The 17,728-nt window shown below is 50.4% G+C and overlaps 1 protein-coding gene and 1 pseudogene across 1 annotated transcript; one reads left to right on the top strand and one right to left on the bottom strand.

Moving 5' to 3' along the window:
• Window positions 1-366: 366 nt before the first annotated feature.
• LOC123141394 (F-box/kelch-repeat protein At1g80440-like) lies at window positions 367-1,599 on the top strand (annotated as a pseudogene).
• Window positions 1,600-3,860: 2,261 nt separating this feature from the next.
• LOC123144332 (skin secretory protein xP2) lies at window positions 3,861-7,033 on the bottom strand. Its single transcript, XM_044563430.1, has 3 exons — window positions 6,489-7,033; window positions 4,628-4,886; window positions 3,861-4,521 (listed from the first exon to the last, which is right to left on the bottom strand). The coding sequence occupies exons 1-3, from the start codon at window positions 6,846-6,848 to the stop codon at window positions 4,145-4,147; spliced, it is 996 nt and encodes a 331-aa protein (XP_044419365.1). The 5' UTR covers window positions 6,849-7,033; the 3' UTR covers window positions 3,861-4,144.
• Window positions 7,034-17,728: the final 10,695 nt, after the last annotated feature.

The following is a 17,728-nucleotide window of genomic DNA, read 5'->3' as shown; positions in this document are numbered from 1 at the left end:
GTGTGGTTGAGATGGCGATAAATAGCCACGCTCTTCGTAGCCGGCCGGTCGGATCCCGGCGACGGCGACCGGCGGCCTGGCACGAAACTGGGGACGGAGCAATTACAGTGTACTGCCGCACGCCACCGGGCCGAGAGGGCGACGTCTCCATCCTGACCAATTTTTTGAAGGCAAGTTGTTTCCGGATATGATACGGGATCAGCATGGCGAGGCGAGCGCCGTTCGGAAAACCTCTCTCGCATTCCCGCGCAACCCCCTTGGTTTGTACAATAAATTTAAAAAATGCTGCTTTGTCCGGTATAAAGCTCGCCATCCCGCCGCGTCCCAAAACAACTCAGCTCAGCCACGACCCCCACAATTCACTGCTCGATTCTCGTTGCGTAGTAGGGTTCCAAACCAGAGAGCAAGAAGCGGATTGTTATCGGTTCTTTTCGTTTGATTTGAAGGAGTGAGCGAATTAAGGTTGTGCATCGGTCGAGGTTGATCGACGATGGGTGACCTGATTCCGGGGCTCCCGGAGGAGGTGGCGCGGGAATGCCTGCTCCGGGTGGGGTTCCGTCAGCTCCCAGCAGCGCGCCGCACCTCGCGGCAGTGGAAGGCGGAGGTGGAATCGCCGCTCTACGGCCGCCTCCGCCGGGCCAACGGCCATGCCCGCCCGATCCTCGCCCTCGCCCAGGCCCTTCCCCCGCTCGCCGCCTCGGGCCCGGCCCACAAGTACGCTGCGTCCGCCGCCCTCTCCAACTCCTACCGGCTCGTGCTCCACGACCCGGCCGACGGAGGGTGGGCCACGCTGCCCCCGCTCCCAGGCGGCCGGGGGCTCCCGCTCTTCTGCCAGCTCGCCGCCGTGGCTTGTGTCGAGAGGAGGAAGCCGGTGGTGGTGGGCGGGTGGGACCCTGAGACGTGGGCGCCGACGGACACGGTGCACGTGTACGACTTCCTGGAGGGCGCGTGGCGGAGCGGCGCGCCGATGCCTGGGCCGCGTCGGTCGTTCTTCGCGTGCGCGGCGGCCGGAGGAAGGGTGTTCGTCGCAGGCGGACACGACGAGGAGAAGAACGCGCTGCGGTCGGCGGTGGCATACGACGCCGAGGCCGACGCGTGGGCGGCGCTGCCCGACATGGCGCTGGAGCGGGACGAGCCAAGAGGGATCTGCGTCGGCGCCAGGTTCGTCGTGGTTGGCGGGTACCCGACGGAGGCGCCACCGGCACCGGCGAGGCATTCGACACAGACGCCTGGGCGTGGGATCCAGTGCTGGACAGGTTGGTCGACGAGGGGGCGTGCCCGAGGACGTGCTGCGCCGCGCCGTCCGCAGCAGGCGCCATGTACATGCTACGTGGTGGCCACCTCGCGGTGCGGGACGGCGACAGCGTGTGGCGGGTGGTGGCGCCGGTACCGGAGGACGGGCGCGCGGCGACGGTCGTCGTGGCCATCGGGGACGGCCGCGTGGCCGCCATCGGCGCCGGGCGCCACGGCGGTGAGCAGGCCGTGTATGTGCTCAGCAAGGAGGCTGGAACCAACGGGGCGGCGCCGTCGTGGGCGCGCGTCCTGGCGCCTCAGGAGTTCGCCGGGCACGTGCAAGCCGCGTGTTGCGTAGAAGTATGATACAGTAACAAAAAATCAGTATATGCACAGTTGTCAATTAAATCTGAAAGTTAGTGGCGTTTAGAAAACTACATACTAAAATTTAAACCATACAGGAAAAATCTACAAGACTGCAACATATACTTAGATGATACCCCACGCGTTGCCGTGGGATCGGTTGCAAAATATTAGACATGAATGTTTGGATACATAATAATATACAAATTAAAAACTATATATATATATATATATATATATATATATATATATATAATTCATTGTATTTAGTTACTGAGGTGAACTTTTCCCACACATGTTTGCATGTTGAGTTGGATTTTTTCAAGGGAAACGTTTACATTCGGAGCGCCGGCCGAACCGTTGCACCGGACAAGTGCACGCCTTGCGATCGCTCTCCATCGTGCGTCACGCATCACTCTTCCTTCCAATCCTTTTTCTTTTTCATTATCTTCTTCTCCCCCCACGACGCGTAGCAACCACTCCTTTTCCCCATCTCCGCCGCCACGCGCAGCGCGCCGGCGTGACGAGCCGTTTTGCTGCTACGGTGAGCCACGCCGAGGGCGAGAGAAGACATCGAGGGTGGAGAAGTTGCGAGGCAGGAGAGCTGCAAGAGGCCCGCACGCGGCGCTAGTGCCCGTCAATGGTGCGCGACTAGCCATGGCGCGACAGCGAGGTGATGCTTGAACCGTTTATACGAAAGCTTTCACCCTTCGATTCAAATGCTTCAACCAGCGGCATATAAAGCTTCAACTGAGACACCGTGCACTGGAAAAGCTACAATCGATCATAAGAAAGCTACAATCATTCATAAGAAAGCTACAATCGTTCTGGAAAAAGATTTTCGAGTGGGGCACTGCGCAAACCCGAAAGCTGCTACTGGCTACGAGAAAAGCTTCAACCGACGGCGAAAAAAGTTTCAACCGTAGACGACGGAAGCCATGGACGACGACGAAAGCTGCAACCGGCTTCGTTGTTTGCTACAACCGGCTTCTTTTTTGCTACAAACAGAGAGATGACGAGCGTGGTGCATAGCGACTTGTTTCTTGCTACAACCGACTCATTTTTTTTGCTACTACCGACTTAGTCTTTGCTACAAACAGAGGTTGGTGAGCATGGTCACCGCGGGCGGCGAGGATGGGCGAACAACAAGGAGGACGACCAGCGAGGGCGGCGGACGGCGACGAGGACAGATGATAGGGGCGGCGACAGGCGATGAGGACGGCCGACGAGGGGACGGCCATCGGAGTGTGTGCGGACAGGGAGATGGGAGAGAGCGAGATGCAGGGGAGATGGAAGAGAGCGAGACACGTAAGAGGAAGACGAGGGCATCCGATGGTTACGATCCGCCAGGTCGGATGGCTGCGGGCCTACCGGCCCAAATTTGGGCCGGCACCCGCCTTTTTTCAATGCATGTTTATATGATGAGGTGGCATGTGTGAATGTGAAGAGAAATATGCTACTCTCTTTGTTCACAAATATAGGACATTCTTAGGTTTTTGAGTCGGATGTATATAGACACGTTTTAGTTTGTTTGGTCACTCATTTCAGTTCGTATGTAGTTTCGATTAAGCATCACACTAGAATGAAGTCTCGGTAGCAAACTCCTCACAGCTAGCAAACTTCTCTGCTGCGTAGATAACTCTCTCGAAAGTTTGTAGCAAAGTTCTCCGAAGATTTTAGCAATCTTCTCCAAACTCCAGGGACTATCTATTTGCGTGCACTAGCAAACACATTAATCAGTCCCACACTGTTTCTGTCCAACAATCTCCAAAACCTTCAGGATCACTCGATTGCACCAACAAATATCGGACAATGCATCACTATACTAAGCAAATGCAAACAATAATTTAATACTCGTGTGGTTGCTTTTAATTTCTCCTAACCCATAGTAATCAGTTGTCAACGAAAGAAAGTTCATCCGATCAGCAAGAGAATCTGCCATTGGGTTACTTCACGTCGGATGAAGAATCGTTCAACTTTTCCTCCAAGATGTTTGATCTATGATCCATGACAGCATACACTAAGCTTGCGTAATCCACGTCCAAATCGTTTCAGTACATAACTAAAGCAATGCCAGGACCAAATGATAAGGCATAAAAGCAAACTTGTAGAATCTAAACGTCTACGTACCAGATGAGAACAATACATCTGAGGCAGCAGATGTATCCTACCAGGCAACATCTGGTGGGTTTTGAGTATGTGCAAATGACAAGGGTAAGAAACTAAGAATACTAGCCACAGCCAGAAATCCAGACAATGCATGATGAAACATACTAACATAGCACAATGATAGCTTACCGATTATAAACTGTGCATGGTGATAATACAACTGGAAGTTCATTAACCACTAGTGTTGATAGGCTCCATACCAGAGGTGAAAATGGGGCTCCAACAGAAATGACAGCAGGTATGGTCCATATACTCATGTTAAGTAATCTGAAGCAAGCAGAGAGAGCACCACTACTTGTTGCCAAGGCAAGATGCATCGCGTGATGCAAATGGATCCAACAAGCGCGCTGCTTATACTGAAGCTCGAGATGAAGGCGGTCTATCGCACGGGCTGTTGGTTGTAGTGGCTCTTCTCTTTCTTCTTTGCAGCAGCGAGCTTCGCACTCCTAGCGGCGGCCTCCATCGCAGCGTGCTTGGCGGCAGCATCCACCTCCTTGCTTGATTTTTTCTTTTTCGATGCAGCTATCTTCTTCATCTTCTCCTTCAAGTCCACAGCGGTAGCTTCCTCTCCAGACTTTGTATCATCGGCCGCCCCTCCATGGTCCTTGCTGGAATCCACTTCATTGGGCTGCTCTTTGGAATCCTTCGATGGTTTCTCCTTCCTTAGTTTCTTCTTTTTTGAAGTCTTGCTTTCTGATGGTACAGGAAGACCCTTCTTATCCCCATCTCCTTTCTGTCCATCAGGCTTTCTTTCAGCTGCAAAGTACCAAAATCAAAATACATGTCAGTTTAACCAGAAAATGAGGAATGGTTGATCATTTTGATTAATTTGTATAGGTTGTAGCATGATTACATTACATACATTTACTAGTGACGTCAGCCAGTGTAGCATTTTCAGAAATCCCCAACTCGGCCAGAACAGCATCTAGTTCTGCAAGCTCTTTCTTCTTCAATTCCTTCTTTGAAAGTTGCTTTTCTGTGTCTTTAGAATGGACAGGCACTGGAGCAGATTCTTTAACCTCAGGTTCAGATGGTACATCAACTTCATGTCCATGCTCGGGTTCCTCTAGCTCATCATCACCCATGTCAACATCAAGACCATCATCTTCACTCTCAGTTTCCTGCAGTGTAAATGCAGAGCTAATTATACCATACTAGATGCAAGGGGGGAAATAATGCATGTATCAACAGAGAACATCATAAGGAAGAGCAGACACAGCTACGCCGTATACATAGAGAAAGTAGACAGAAGCAGTTCTACACGGACACCAGCATTTTTTGGCAGAACTCAATAGTATGAATCGCTGTCGGAATTTATACCCGTCCGTATAACAAATGTGATTTCCTCGCAAAAAAAATGTCATTTGCTGTGTCCAAAAATATCTTGCCAAGTCAGACACCGAAATCCGAGTCAGATTCGGACAACCATGTCCGTGTCCGACTAACACTAGGTAATATCATTGTGTGCCATACCAGTCACTGAAACAGATTTTCTCGTATTGAATCACAAAAAACAAACACAACAAAACACAAAGAGCATACATCAATCGTTTTTCTTTCTGTTCTATAACTTTTGTTCCCACTCTATCATCACTCTCATTATAAAAGCTAATTTGGCCACATGAGCTGAAAAAATACTGGTTTCTTCTCCCCCTTTTGCATCTATATATGTAAACCTATTACTTAGTATTAGCAACACTACAGAACCTCAACAAATTTATATGTAATACAAATCTTACATAGATTACCTTACATGTATCGTGAGAGTGTGAGACTATGGGATGAGCCACTTTTTCTTAGATTGATCACGGGATAAGCAAGTTAAATACACATAGCAAATACACCTACTGGCAGAAAGTATATTTAAGAATTTAAGCCATTCCTCATGATATAGGATTTTACATATGAGACAATCCAGGACAACTTCGTAAAGTGCGAATACTTGTGTACACAAAAGACATGCATAAATGGAAAGCTAAGGAATACGAGTAACCAACACAAAATTGTAAGTGAGAAACACTGAACATGGTGCCAGAAGAATCAGTGACATCATCAACATAACAATGAGAAATATTTCCGACGTAAACTAGAAATATAGGTTGACACTAATCATCATAAAACAACATTACTGTCTCCATGCTAGACAAAATTGACATATTCCGTATCTGAATCACACACATCGAACTTCCTAGAATGTCACATAGACATAGTGGAAAAAAACTGTACAACAAACAGTTAGGGTCTACGCACCATGAATCTTCACTGGTGCTTCGGTAAGGAGCGTGAGGTGGCACCTTCACTCGTCAAGCTGTCTGCCCATTATCATACCATGCATAAATATAGCAAACCTAGTACTCCCTCTGTAAAGTAATATAAGACACCTCATGTCCAATTCTCAAGATTCCAAGCTTTACCCGTTGGTCGTCACTATTGGCATCGTTAATGGTCACTCCACAAGTGGTACAAGCAAAGGACCACCACCAAGTAGTTATACTACTCTTCCCCACATCCTAAAGACCATGATCCCACTATGTAGAACAAGAATCAGCGGTCTCACTAACTGCAACCTTTCGCGAAACTGAATCTTTGTACGATTCCGAAAGGTTCATTTCTATCACGAAGATACCGGCTGCACCGCTCTAACAACCTACCAGTACTAGATCAAAACCGGCTGCGAAACTCTAACATCAGTGGACGTGAAAGCAAAACGGGCACGCACTGACCTCCTCGGCGCCGGCCTTGCCGTCCGCGGCGGCGGAGGCGGTTTCCCAGACGGGACGCGGAGGGGCGGTGGTGGCGAAGTAGTCGTCGTCGTCCTCGTCCTCTACGTCGGCCCACGACTTCGACTTGAGCGGCGCGGGCGCCCAGAAAACCTCCGGCGGCGGCCGCGGCGCGTTCTCCTCCCCCTTCCCTGGCGCGGCGGGCTTCTTGGTCCCGTTCACCTTCCGCCCCGGAGCGGACGAGGACGCGGAAGGCGGCTTCTTCTTCTTCTTCTTCTTGAGCGCCTCGAGCGCGGCGAACACGTTGCCGCTGCCGATCCTCACGGCGGCCTCCGCGTCCCTCCGACCGCCGCCTCCCGCCATGGCCGGTGCCGCGTATCCAGCGAGGGGTCGGTGCCGCACTGGCCGGAACGGGAATCCAGCAGGGAGGAGCGGTCGGTGGGTGGGGTCCGGTTAGGGCAGGGAAGGAAGGACCCTTGGAACGAGGCGGCGACGGAGGAGAAGAGGAGATGGGAGAGGGCAGGGGAGCGAGTGAGGTGGTAACGCCAGGTGGAGGCCGGGGTTGTGGGGCCCGCGGCTCTCGGTGGAGTGTCAGTGTCAGTGGGGGAGGGTAGGTGGCAGGTTGGGTTGTGTTACAAGGGTGAGTGGAGAGCTTCGTGCCGGTTTGAGGTTGGTCCTTGTTAACTTGAGCGTGAGTTTTTCTTTCTACTCTAGTGACTAAAACGTCTTATATTGTTTGAAGTGTTTTTCTTTGTTGTTGTTTTGTTAGGATTTTTTGTACTGTTTTTTTCCTTTTTCTCGAGACGAATCACCCGACCTTTTCTCCATTGTAGCTTCACCCGTCCAGGGCAATTTGTTTTTCTTAGCAACAACAACCGATGAATAAAGTATAAAAGAATAGGAAAACCTCGGCTCCACTCATGGTGTGTGGCTGTCATTGTCTATGTAGGAAAAGGGGAATGTGATGGTAGAGCTAGGTTATTTGTAGGTGACATTGTTGCAATAATGAGCAATTTGAAACGGGTTTAATCAACATCAATATCATCACAAGCGTGCTAGTAAAACTTGTCGTAGATGAGATACTATGTATGCAAGTATGTGTGGAGTAATAAAGTAGCATGTCTACCTTATTTGCATATGAAGCAAACACAAGTACCAACAGCTAAATCATCGGCACATAAGCAAAGGTAGCAAAAATCTCATTGTTGCCCGCGCGCATGGTGGTGAAGTGACCTTCGCAACAATGGTGTGATCAGAGAAGTGGCAATACCACAAGTAGCCCGATAGAAGAAGTCGTCGCAATCAAAATACTCCTGTTGGGGATATAACTACTGGAGTCACCCGCCCAGGAAGGGCCGGGTTATGTCATGACGATCATCACATGAAGCCCAATATCAAGCTTGAGGATGGCGGTTCAATGAAGGGCCTAAGGCCTAGAGGCGGCTTAAGGCCCGTAGTGATAAACCACCGTTAAGGCATGACTTGTAGCCGGACACTGTTTATAAGCCGGCCGGGACTCTGAGAGCCGCTGGGCGTTAACCTCTCTATATAAAGGGTCGACCCAGCGGCGGTTCAGGACAAGTAAGGTCAGATCGATAGCCAAGCATAGCGGTTTAGCTCCCTGGTCATCGAAACCCTAAGTAATTCCACCTCAACTGGAGTAGGCTTTTACCTTCACCGTAAGGGGCCGAACCAGTATAATCCTCGTGTCCTTTGTCCCGTTTAACCCCTTTAAGCTTCCTAGTTGCGATGGCTCCACGACAAGTCCTTGCACGAGGACATCTGCCGTGACTATTCCACGACAGTTGGCGCCCACCGTGGGGCCAGCGCACGGTGGATTTGAGTTCTTGAAGGGCAGCTTCGAAGGGCTCAAGGGATATGCTGTGGGCCGGATGACCAAGAGTCATCGCGGCAAGATCTACATCGACGACGCAGGCTGGGGCCCTGACGCCGGCTCAATCGAGTACGGGTACCGGGTCCCCTTCGGCGGAATCCACGTTTTCATTGACAAGATTGGCGAGCCGGGCCCTGAGCCGGACCTCTGCACCGACCTCGTCGAGACGGCTCAGCGTGCGAGACCCGCCCGGACTCTGCCTGCCTTGAAGCATGCTTTCGTGGGATGCGTCCATGGAGGACTCTCTGAAGGATCTGGATCTGGCGATGAGACGGCCGCCCGCTCTGATGGCGAGTCGTCCACAGATGAGACCAACTCGTTATATCAACTTCAAGATGGCAGGCTCAGGGGCTGTTCCGATGGCGACAGTATTCCGGACCCCTTTGAGCCGCCAAGCCGGGTTGGAAACTTCATGGCCGGCACACAACCTGTTCAAAACCCCGCCGCTGGGGCAGGAGGCCCTGTGCACTCGCCGGCTCAGGTGCTAATGGATCTCACAGATAAGATGACGGCCCTGTTAACTGCCACGGTCGTCCCGGCGGATCAAGCTCAACATGATGCAGAAGTGGCACAACTAAAATTGGACATAGCGCAGGCCAAGGAAGACCTGGCAGCGGAAGGAGTTAGGATGGCTGCAGAGCGGGCGGCTCTGGATGCCCAGGCTCAGTTTATTCAGGCGCAGTCTTTCCGGCTCACGATGGATCAGAACGCATCCAATGAGGTCATGAGAAGGAGGTATCAGAAGGCTCAATCTCAGCTCCCTCCGGTTTATGATCCTCGCAACCTCTTCAACACACCTGGTGCAGGGCCTAGCAACCCGCCAGAGATAAATCAGGTCACGGCACCCGGGGTGGGAACGCTGGTTCAGCCACCAGTGATGGGGCCTCCCCGTGTGAATACTGCATCGCCTCCATATGTGCCAACACCACCGGGTCATTATTCTAACCCGTTGGAAAACATGATCGCTGCAGCAGCGCGACTGGCGGCTCTTCCGGTTGAGGATGACTCCCCAACGGCGGTCGAAACCCGCAGGGTCAGAGAACTTCTTCAGACGGCTTTGGCGTAGCAGGAGGCATATTCATATAGCCGGGACAGGATTCATTCGACCCCTCGACAGGCAATTCATCAAAACCGGAGTCCGAGTTATAGCAGACACATGGCGTCGGCGACCGGCTCAAGCAACGTCCGGCGCCATGAATTTCCTGGGGGCATGGCCCGGCACATAATGGAGCCTTTAATGCGGTAGATCAAGACATAGCGCGTCAGGAAGCTGAGCAGGCGGCTCAGATGACGGCTTACCAGCCTTTTCCGGTTTACCCGACGGCTTCTATTGAGGCAGGCATGGCTACAAGAGCCGGAGGCGTCCCTTGCCTGGTGCCGGCTCTCCGTAACGAACGTCTGCCCAAGGATTTCAAAGGACCTAGGAAGGTACCTAATTACACGGCTGATTTACAGCCCGGAGCATGGGTTGAGAGCTACGAGATGGCTATGGAGTTGCTGGAGGTCAGCGAAGCGGCAATGGCCAAATACTTCACCATGATGTTGGATGGGACTACCCGCACTTGGTTGAAGGGACTGCCGCCCAATTCCATCGGGTCATGGGCAGAGCTAAAAGCCCGGTTCATCCAAAACTTCAAAGATACATGTAGGCAATCAATGTCGATTGTGGATTTGACTAACTGCAAACAGCAAGAAGGCGAGTCTACAACCCATTGGGTATGCCGGGTCAAAGAGATAATACATTCGTCTGATAAGAGGGATGCCGGCTCTGCGGTCTTGATGTTGGAGCAAAATTGTCGTTTTGCGCCTCTGAAGATGAGGCTTGGGCGGCTCAAGCGCGATTGCAACGATATGGGTACGCTGATGGCGGCTCTGGTCAAGTACGCCGACTCTGATAGTACCAAGGATCCCGCGTCTGATGAGGAAAAGACAGGGAAGGGAAAGAAGAATGGCAACGGCAAGGGCCCTCAGCATAACCCGGCGAACCAGGGAAGTAATAAACGTAAGGCTGATGGCAGTATGGAATTTGTGGCCAACACCAATGCGCAAGGTAACAACCACCGACGTAAGGGGAGACCACCTCCCCGATCCGCCGGATCAGGCCCGACGCTTGAGCAATTGTTGAATGAGCCCTGTCCAAGGCAGGTTCTAGGGAGAAGCCAGCCACTCATCTATGGAAAGACTGTGCAATCATGAAAGCTTTCAAAAATTCCAACACTTTCAATGGCAACAATGGGCAGGGCGGCGGCTCAGGCGGCGGCGGCTTTCATGGCCCGGGCGGCGGTTCAAATTCCAATTTTCAGAATTTTCAAAGTAATCAAGGGGGGTTCAACCAGCAATCTGGCCAGGGTAATCAGCAGCAGCAGCAGAGGGGATATCAGACCAATCCAAAGCAGCTCAACAGTGGACAGTATCATGTGTTTACTACCAGTTTGTGCAAGCGAGACCAGAAGCTTCATAAAAGGGCTGTGAACGCTGTTGAGCCGGCGGTTCCACGTTACTTGCGATGGTCTGAGCAACCTGTTGTATGGAGTAGGGAGGATCACCCTCCCCGGGTTGATAATCCGTGTCACCTGGATTTGGTGGTGGCTCCTCAGGTTGGTGGGTATAAATTCACTAAGGTGCTCATGGACGGGGGCAGCAGCATCAACATCCTCTATTATGAGACCTTCCGTCGTATGGGATTAACCGATAAAAACCTCAGCCAGTCCAATACTGTTTTCCACGGCGTGGTGCCTGGTAAGTCGTCGTATCCAGTTGGTAAGATCGAGCTGGAAGTAGCCTTTGGAGATGAGTACGACTCCAGGGCGGAAAAACTGACTTTTGAGGTGGTCAAGATCAGAAGCCCGTACCATGCTCTATTTGGGCGGCCGGCTTACGCCAAGTTCATGGCACGGCCGTGTTATGTATATTTGCAGCTCAAGATGCTGGGTCACAACGGGACCATTACGGTTCATGGCAGCCGAAAAGTAGCTTTGGAGTGCGAGGAAGGTGACGCTGCTTACGCTGAATCTGTTTGTGCGACAGAGGAGTTGAAGTTTTATAAGGATAATGTTGACCCGGCAGATATGACGTCTCTGAAAAAGCCAACCACGGAGCATGAGCCGTTAATGAAATTTAAGTCGGCCGATGAGACTAAGCTTGTTGACTTTGTTCCAGGTGACTCATCTAAGCAGTTCAGCATTAGCGCCAATCTGGATCCTAAATAGGAAGGCGCGCTCATCGAGTTCATCCGTGAGAACCGGGACATCTTTGCATGGAAACCTTCTGACATGCCGGGTGTACCGAGAGAGCTCGCTGAGCACACTCTTAATATTGATTCAAAATTTAAGCCAGTTAGGCAATTCCTCCGTCGATTTAATGAGGAGAGGCGGAAGGCCATTGGTGAGGAAGTAGCTCGGCTCTTGGCGGCCGGGTTCATTGTGGAAGTCTTTCATCCAGAATGGTTAGCTAACCCGGTGCTCGTACTTAAAAAGAACGGCACCTGGCGTATGTGTGTGGATTATACGGATTTAAACAAGGCTTGTCCGGCTGATCCTTTTGCTCTCCCTCGTATTGATCAAATTATTGATGCTACGGCGGGTTGTGAGCGTTTGAGTTTTTTGGATGCGTACTCTGGTTACCATCAAATCAAAATGGTTGTTAAGGACCAAGAGCAGACGGTGTTCATTACTCCCTTTGGAGCTTTCTGTTATGTGTCTATGCCTTTTGGGCTCAAGAGTGCACAGGCGACTTACCAGCGTTGCGTGCAGAATTGTCTTCATAATCAGATTGGGCGTAACGTTCATGCCTATGTGGATGATATTGTGGTCAAATCCAGAGAGAAGGAGACCTTGATAGATGATCTGAGAGAGACCTTTGATAATCTCCGGGTCTACAAGATGATGCTTAACCCAGCCAAGTGTGTTTTTGGTGTTCCTGCAGGCAAGCTCTTGGGTTTTCTGGTTTCTCACAGAGGCATTGAAGCTAACCCGGAGAAGATCAAGGCAATCACCTCTCTGGCTAAGCCGGCGTGCATAAATGATGTCCAGCGTCTGGCGGGTCGCATCGCTGCTTTGAGTCGATTTATAAGCCGGTTGGGCGAAAAGGCCATACCACTGTATCAGATGATGAAGAAAACAGATGACTTTGTCTGGAGTGATGCTGCTAATGCTGCTTTTGAGGATTTGAAAAGACAGTTAGCTGAGCCGCTAGTCCTTGCTACTCCTGTCAATAAGGAGCCCTTATTGTTGTATGTAGCCGCTAACACACGAGCCGTCAGTGTGGCCGTCGTGGTGGAGCGCAAGGAGGCGGGTAAGGAACATCCGGTTCAGCGGCCGGTTTACTATGTCAGCGAAGTACTCATTGAGTCCAAGCAACGGTATCCACATTGGCAGAAGCTTGTTTATGGGGTGTTCATGGCAAGCCGGAAGCTTAAGCATTATTTCCAGGGCCACCCCATCATTGTGGTTAGTTCTGCTCCTTTAGGAGATATCATCCAAAACAGAAAAGCCACCTGAAGAGTTGCTAAGTGGGCCATTGAACTTGGGCCTCATGATTTAAAGTATGTGCCACGCACTGCTATCAAATATCAAGCATTGGTAGACTTCATCAACGACTGGACAGAACTGCAGATGCCTGAGGAGAGGCCAGATAACACATACTGGACTATTCACTTCGACGGGTCCAGGCAGTTGGAGGGCTCGGGGCCTGGAGTCGTTTTAGCTTCCCCTTGAGGTGACAAATTTCGTTATGTGCTACGGTTGATGTTTCCCTGTACTAACAATGCAGCTGAGTATGAGGCCTTGCTCCATGGTCTTCGGATGGCTAAGGAGATGAGCTTAAGCCGGGTGAGATGCTTTGGTGACTCCGATTTGGTGGCTCAACAGGTATCAGGCAAGTGGGATTCCAAGGACCCCCTCATGGCGGCTTATCGCCATGAAGTTGATGCCATCGCCGGACATTTTCAGGGTTATCAAGTGGAGCACATTGACCGCAGAAAGAACGAAGCGGCTGATGCCTTAAGCCGGCTGGGCTCTCAGCGTAAGCCGGTGCCGCCTCATACTTTCTTGGATATTCTGCATAACCCTTCTATCAAGTTGCCTATAGAGGAAGACTTGGCTGTTCCTGACCCAGAAGCACAGTTGGTGGCGGCTCTTCACGTTATCCCAGATTGGACAGTGCCATACTTGGCTTACATGACCCGGGGAGACTTGCCTGAGGATGAAACTTTGGCCAGACAGATAACCCGACGGTCTAAGTCAATGATAATTATCAATGGCGAGCTGCATCATCGCAGTGTTACTGGGGCTTTTCAGCGTTGTATTTCCCCTGAGGAGGGTCAAGAAATTTTACGAGAGGTTCACGAGGGGGATTGTGGCCATCATGCCGGCTCGAAATCCCTTGTGGCGAAGGCTTTTCGTCATGGTTTTTATTGGCTGACGGCTCACGCTGACGCAAAGGACTTAGTCAGTAAATGTGACGGTTGTCAGAAGTTCTCAAGACGTGCTCACGTACCGGCTCAAGAGTTGAGGATGATTCCAATCACTTGGCCGTTTGCAGTCTGGGGGCTTGATATGGTTGGGCCTTTCAAAAGGTCCAAGGATAAGAAGACCCACCTCTTGGTGGCGGTGGACAAGTTCACAAAGTGGGTTGAGGCAGAGCTAGTTAGTAAGTGTGACGCAACCACGGCGGTTCAGTTCATGAAAAAGGTGATATTTCGCTTTGGTTTTCCACACAGCATTATAACTGACAATGGTACCAATCTGTCTAAAGGCGCCATGGAAGAATTTTGCCAACGAGAGCATATTCGGCTAGATGTTTCATCAGTAGCTCACCCCCAATCCAATGGTCAAGCTGAGAGAGCCAATCAGGAAATCTTGAAGGGCATCAAGCCCCGGCTTTTGGTCCCTTTGCAACGGACGCCGGGTTTTTGGGTGGAGGAGTTACCCTCTGTGTTATGGAGCATCAATACTACTCCTAACAGGTCTACGGGTTACACACCTTTCTTCATGGTCTACGGAGCTGAGGCGGTTCTCCCTAGCGACATCCGTCATGACTCGCCTCGAGTGGCGGCTTATGTTGAGGCGGACAATGAGCAAGCGCGTCAAGATGCTCTTAACTTGTTGGACGAACAACGTGACGTAGCAGCAGCTCGCTCGGCGATTTACCAACAAGACCTGCGCCGCTATCATAGCCGCCAGGTTAAGTCCAGGACCTTTCAGGAAGGTGATTTGGTGCTCCGGCTCATCCAGGATCAAACAGATGCACACAAGCTATCCCCACCTTGGGAAGGGCCCTTTGTGGTCAGCAAGAACTTGCACAACGGGTCATACTACCTCATCGATGTTCGAGAGCACAAAGATTCACGTAAGTCGGAGGAGGAGACCCGCCGGCCGTGGAATATAGCTCAGCTTTGGCCTTATTACACCTGAGCCACCGGCTCTCATAATGTACATATTTCTATAGCCATGTATATATTATGATGAATAATAAAGCAGACCTCTGTCCTTTTTTCCCCTCCAAAGGTAAATGTGTCATTGTTATTTTCATTATGATATCACATGATCACTTGGAGGCTGATCCGGCTTATCATCGTATTCGAATCTAGCCGTTAAATATATGATCACTTGGGGGCTTCCTGTTCAAACATAGGTCGTATGCGAACCAAAGAGAACATAGCTGTCGATACCCACTTGATTGGCATATTGCCGAGCTCACTAGGGAGTTTCTTGATCATATTTGAATCATAGCTCAACCCCCTTTGGGAACCGACGTGGATCGTATTCGAATCAGCGTCGTTAAACAACTCTCAAGATCATTTGGGGGCTTCCTGTTCAAACATAGGTCGTATTCGAACCAAAGAGAACATAGCTGTCGATACCCTCTTGATCGGCAACGCCAAAGCCACTGGGGGCTATATGATTGTATTCGAATCTTAGCTTAACCCCTTTGGGACGGTTCTCTGGTCGTATTCGAATCAGAAGCCTCCAAATTTTTGAAGTTTCTTTGTTGCAAACAAGTTCTTTTGATTATATCTAAAGTGTTCAAGGGTGGTTTCTACTCCACCGGCTTAACTTTGGTCAATAAAGTTGATCGCACATGATAAGCATCATGTTACATAGTGGGGTTTTTACTCATTATTCGGATCACATAAACCGGAGGTGTACTTGAAGGATCACAGGTATGCTGTTATGGTTGTCTCAAGGATATAATGGAGGACCGGTTTGTTATGATTCCGGGTTATATGTAAAGTGAATGACTCTCCATGCGGTAAACCGCCAAGGGACTTGTGATTTGTTTTTCTATGCAGGACAATTAAAGACAGCTCTTTAAACATAAGGAAAACAGAGGATCAAGCATAACCCGGAAGAATATAAAAGGGCAGCTTAAACAATGTTGAGCGCTACACACGTGCACGATGGCACGACAAAATTAAGTGTTTGTCCTACTCTATTACATGACTCCCCGAGTCCAAAAGGTGAGGCATCGTCTTTTAAGACATAACCATGAGCCGCCTGCGAGATCAAGGGCGTTGTTGGCCTGAGGTTTCCGGGTCATCCCTCTCTGCTCCTCCGGCTGTTTCCATGACCTGTAAGGTTGATGATTTCCAGTCAATGCCACTCAAGGCTTCAAATTGAGCCTCATCATCAATTAACCCGGCCGGGTCAACTTCAGGGGCGAAGGTATGCTTACGAGTTGGAGGAATCAGGCTGACTGCTTCATAGCGTGGTGTTGGGATCCTCTGATTCTCCGTGTCATAGCCCGGTTGATATTTGGTAAGATCTGTGTCATTACCAATCAGTGTGGCGACATGGCGTACGCTCTTCACGCAAGCGGCGAAGTCTTTCTGGTCAAATGGGGTGTCGTCCTCCTTTAGACTGTGATACCCAAGGGCGATGTCAGCCGGGTCTAGCTCAGGTAGAAATGCCTTGGCCCGGCTCAGAGCGGCTATGGCTCCGGCTCTTGCAGAAGCTCGTCTCAACTCTTGGAAGCGTTGAGGAAGTATGGCAAGCCGCCTGAGTACATCCGCCAGATGAGTCGAAACTTCATTTGACAGAGCCACAACGGCTAAGGCACGTTGTGACCCGGTGTAAAGTTGCTCCACCAAGGTATAAACCGCCTTCATTTTTGTCAGCACATTTTGATTAAGATTGGAGCTCCTGGGACCTGCATTGCAAAGTCAGGTAAGCTGATGACAATTGAGATGCTCTTTGGAAAAGATGTAAACTGGTTAAACACTTACAGAGTAACTTACCAAAGATTGCGGTGACCATCTGAGATACATGGCGTTTTAAGCCGGATAGCTCAGCGGTTGTTTCAGCAAGAGAGGCCTCCGCTTGTTCGGCCCGGCTGAGCAAAGCCGTCTTTTCATCCGCCCAAGCTTTTCTCTCTGCTTCAAACTTTTTCTTCAGTTTCTCTTGAGCAGATACACTGAATTCAAACTTGGAGTTGGCCTTTTGGGTTTCATTTTCTTGAGTCTTCAGGCGGTTCTTTAAATCAGAGATCCTCGATTCAAATTGCTTGACGGCGGCCTGTATAAATTCCGGGTCACAGTTAGGGTGATTATAATGCAAAATTAAGTCCCAAGCACTTTGCAAGCAAATACACTTGGCACTTGGGGGCTAATGTATGCTGAAGAGCTCTATTTACAGTGGTGGTTCATGCAAATAAGTCCCAAGCACTTTGCAAGAAAAGGTACTTGGCACTTGGGGGCTAATGCATATTGCTTGTTCAACTACTTGATTAAAACAAGGTAAGGACCGATTCAGATATGCTGATTAAACCGGACCTTGAGTGCTACCAGGTAAGCCGGTTTTCTTGCAGTGCTTACTAAGCCGGTATTAAGTCTACAACATATTTTATCATAAGTAATAGACTTGGGGGCTGGCATGGTAAGTATAACTATGGAGTAAGAAAGAGAGTTATACCTCAGATTTTTGCTGTATTTGTTTCACCATGTTAATCTCCAGATCCCGGTTGTTGTGCACTTGATTCACATAGCCAGAGACAATATCTTCAATGCTCAGATGAGCATAATCAGTGATGTCCAACTTGGCCCGGCGGCGCTCCAGAAGTTCTTCCTTGGCAGAGCACTTGGCCAACACGGTAGGTCGTCCCGGTTCGACAAACTCAATCCGGGTGATCTCAACGTCCGGATCATCTGGATGAGCGGGGCTGGGGATCTCCGGGTTCTCAGAACCTTCCATAGCTTGTTCAACAGTGGGAGCAGCGGTGGCATAAGGAGATGGTATAGCCGGCGACTCATCAGCAGAGGCATTAGGAGCAGCCGTTCTGAGTTCCGGCTCAGCCAGGACCGGCTCTTCGGCCGGCTTATTTTTCTTCACCCTCTTGCTGGGCTTCACTTGTA

This window comes from Triticum aestivum, chromosome 6D (genome assembly GCF_018294505.1).
Source record: "Triticum aestivum cultivar Chinese Spring chromosome 6D, IWGSC CS RefSeq v2.1, whole genome shotgun sequence".
NCBI lineage: Eukaryota > Viridiplantae > Streptophyta > Magnoliopsida > Poales > Poaceae > Triticum > Triticum aestivum.
Note: the sequence above shows the minus strand (reverse complement) of the source record. Positions and strands in the feature narration are given on the sequence as shown.

Excerpts from the sequence above, each read along its gene's own strand:
- LOC123144332 (XM_044563430.1), bottom strand. The coding sequence starts at position 6,848 with ATGGCGGGAGGCGGCGGTCGGAGGGACGCGGAGGCCGCCGTGAGGATC. Across the intron at positions 4,887-6,488 it reads GCAAGGCCGGCGCCGAGGAG|GAAACTGAGAGTGAAGATGA; the intron begins GTCAGTGCGTGC and ends TTTACACTGCAG. Across the intron at positions 4,522-4,627 it reads GGCTGACGTCACTAGTAAAT|CTGAAAGAAAGCCTGATGGA; the intron begins GTATGTAATGTA and ends GGTACTTTGCAG.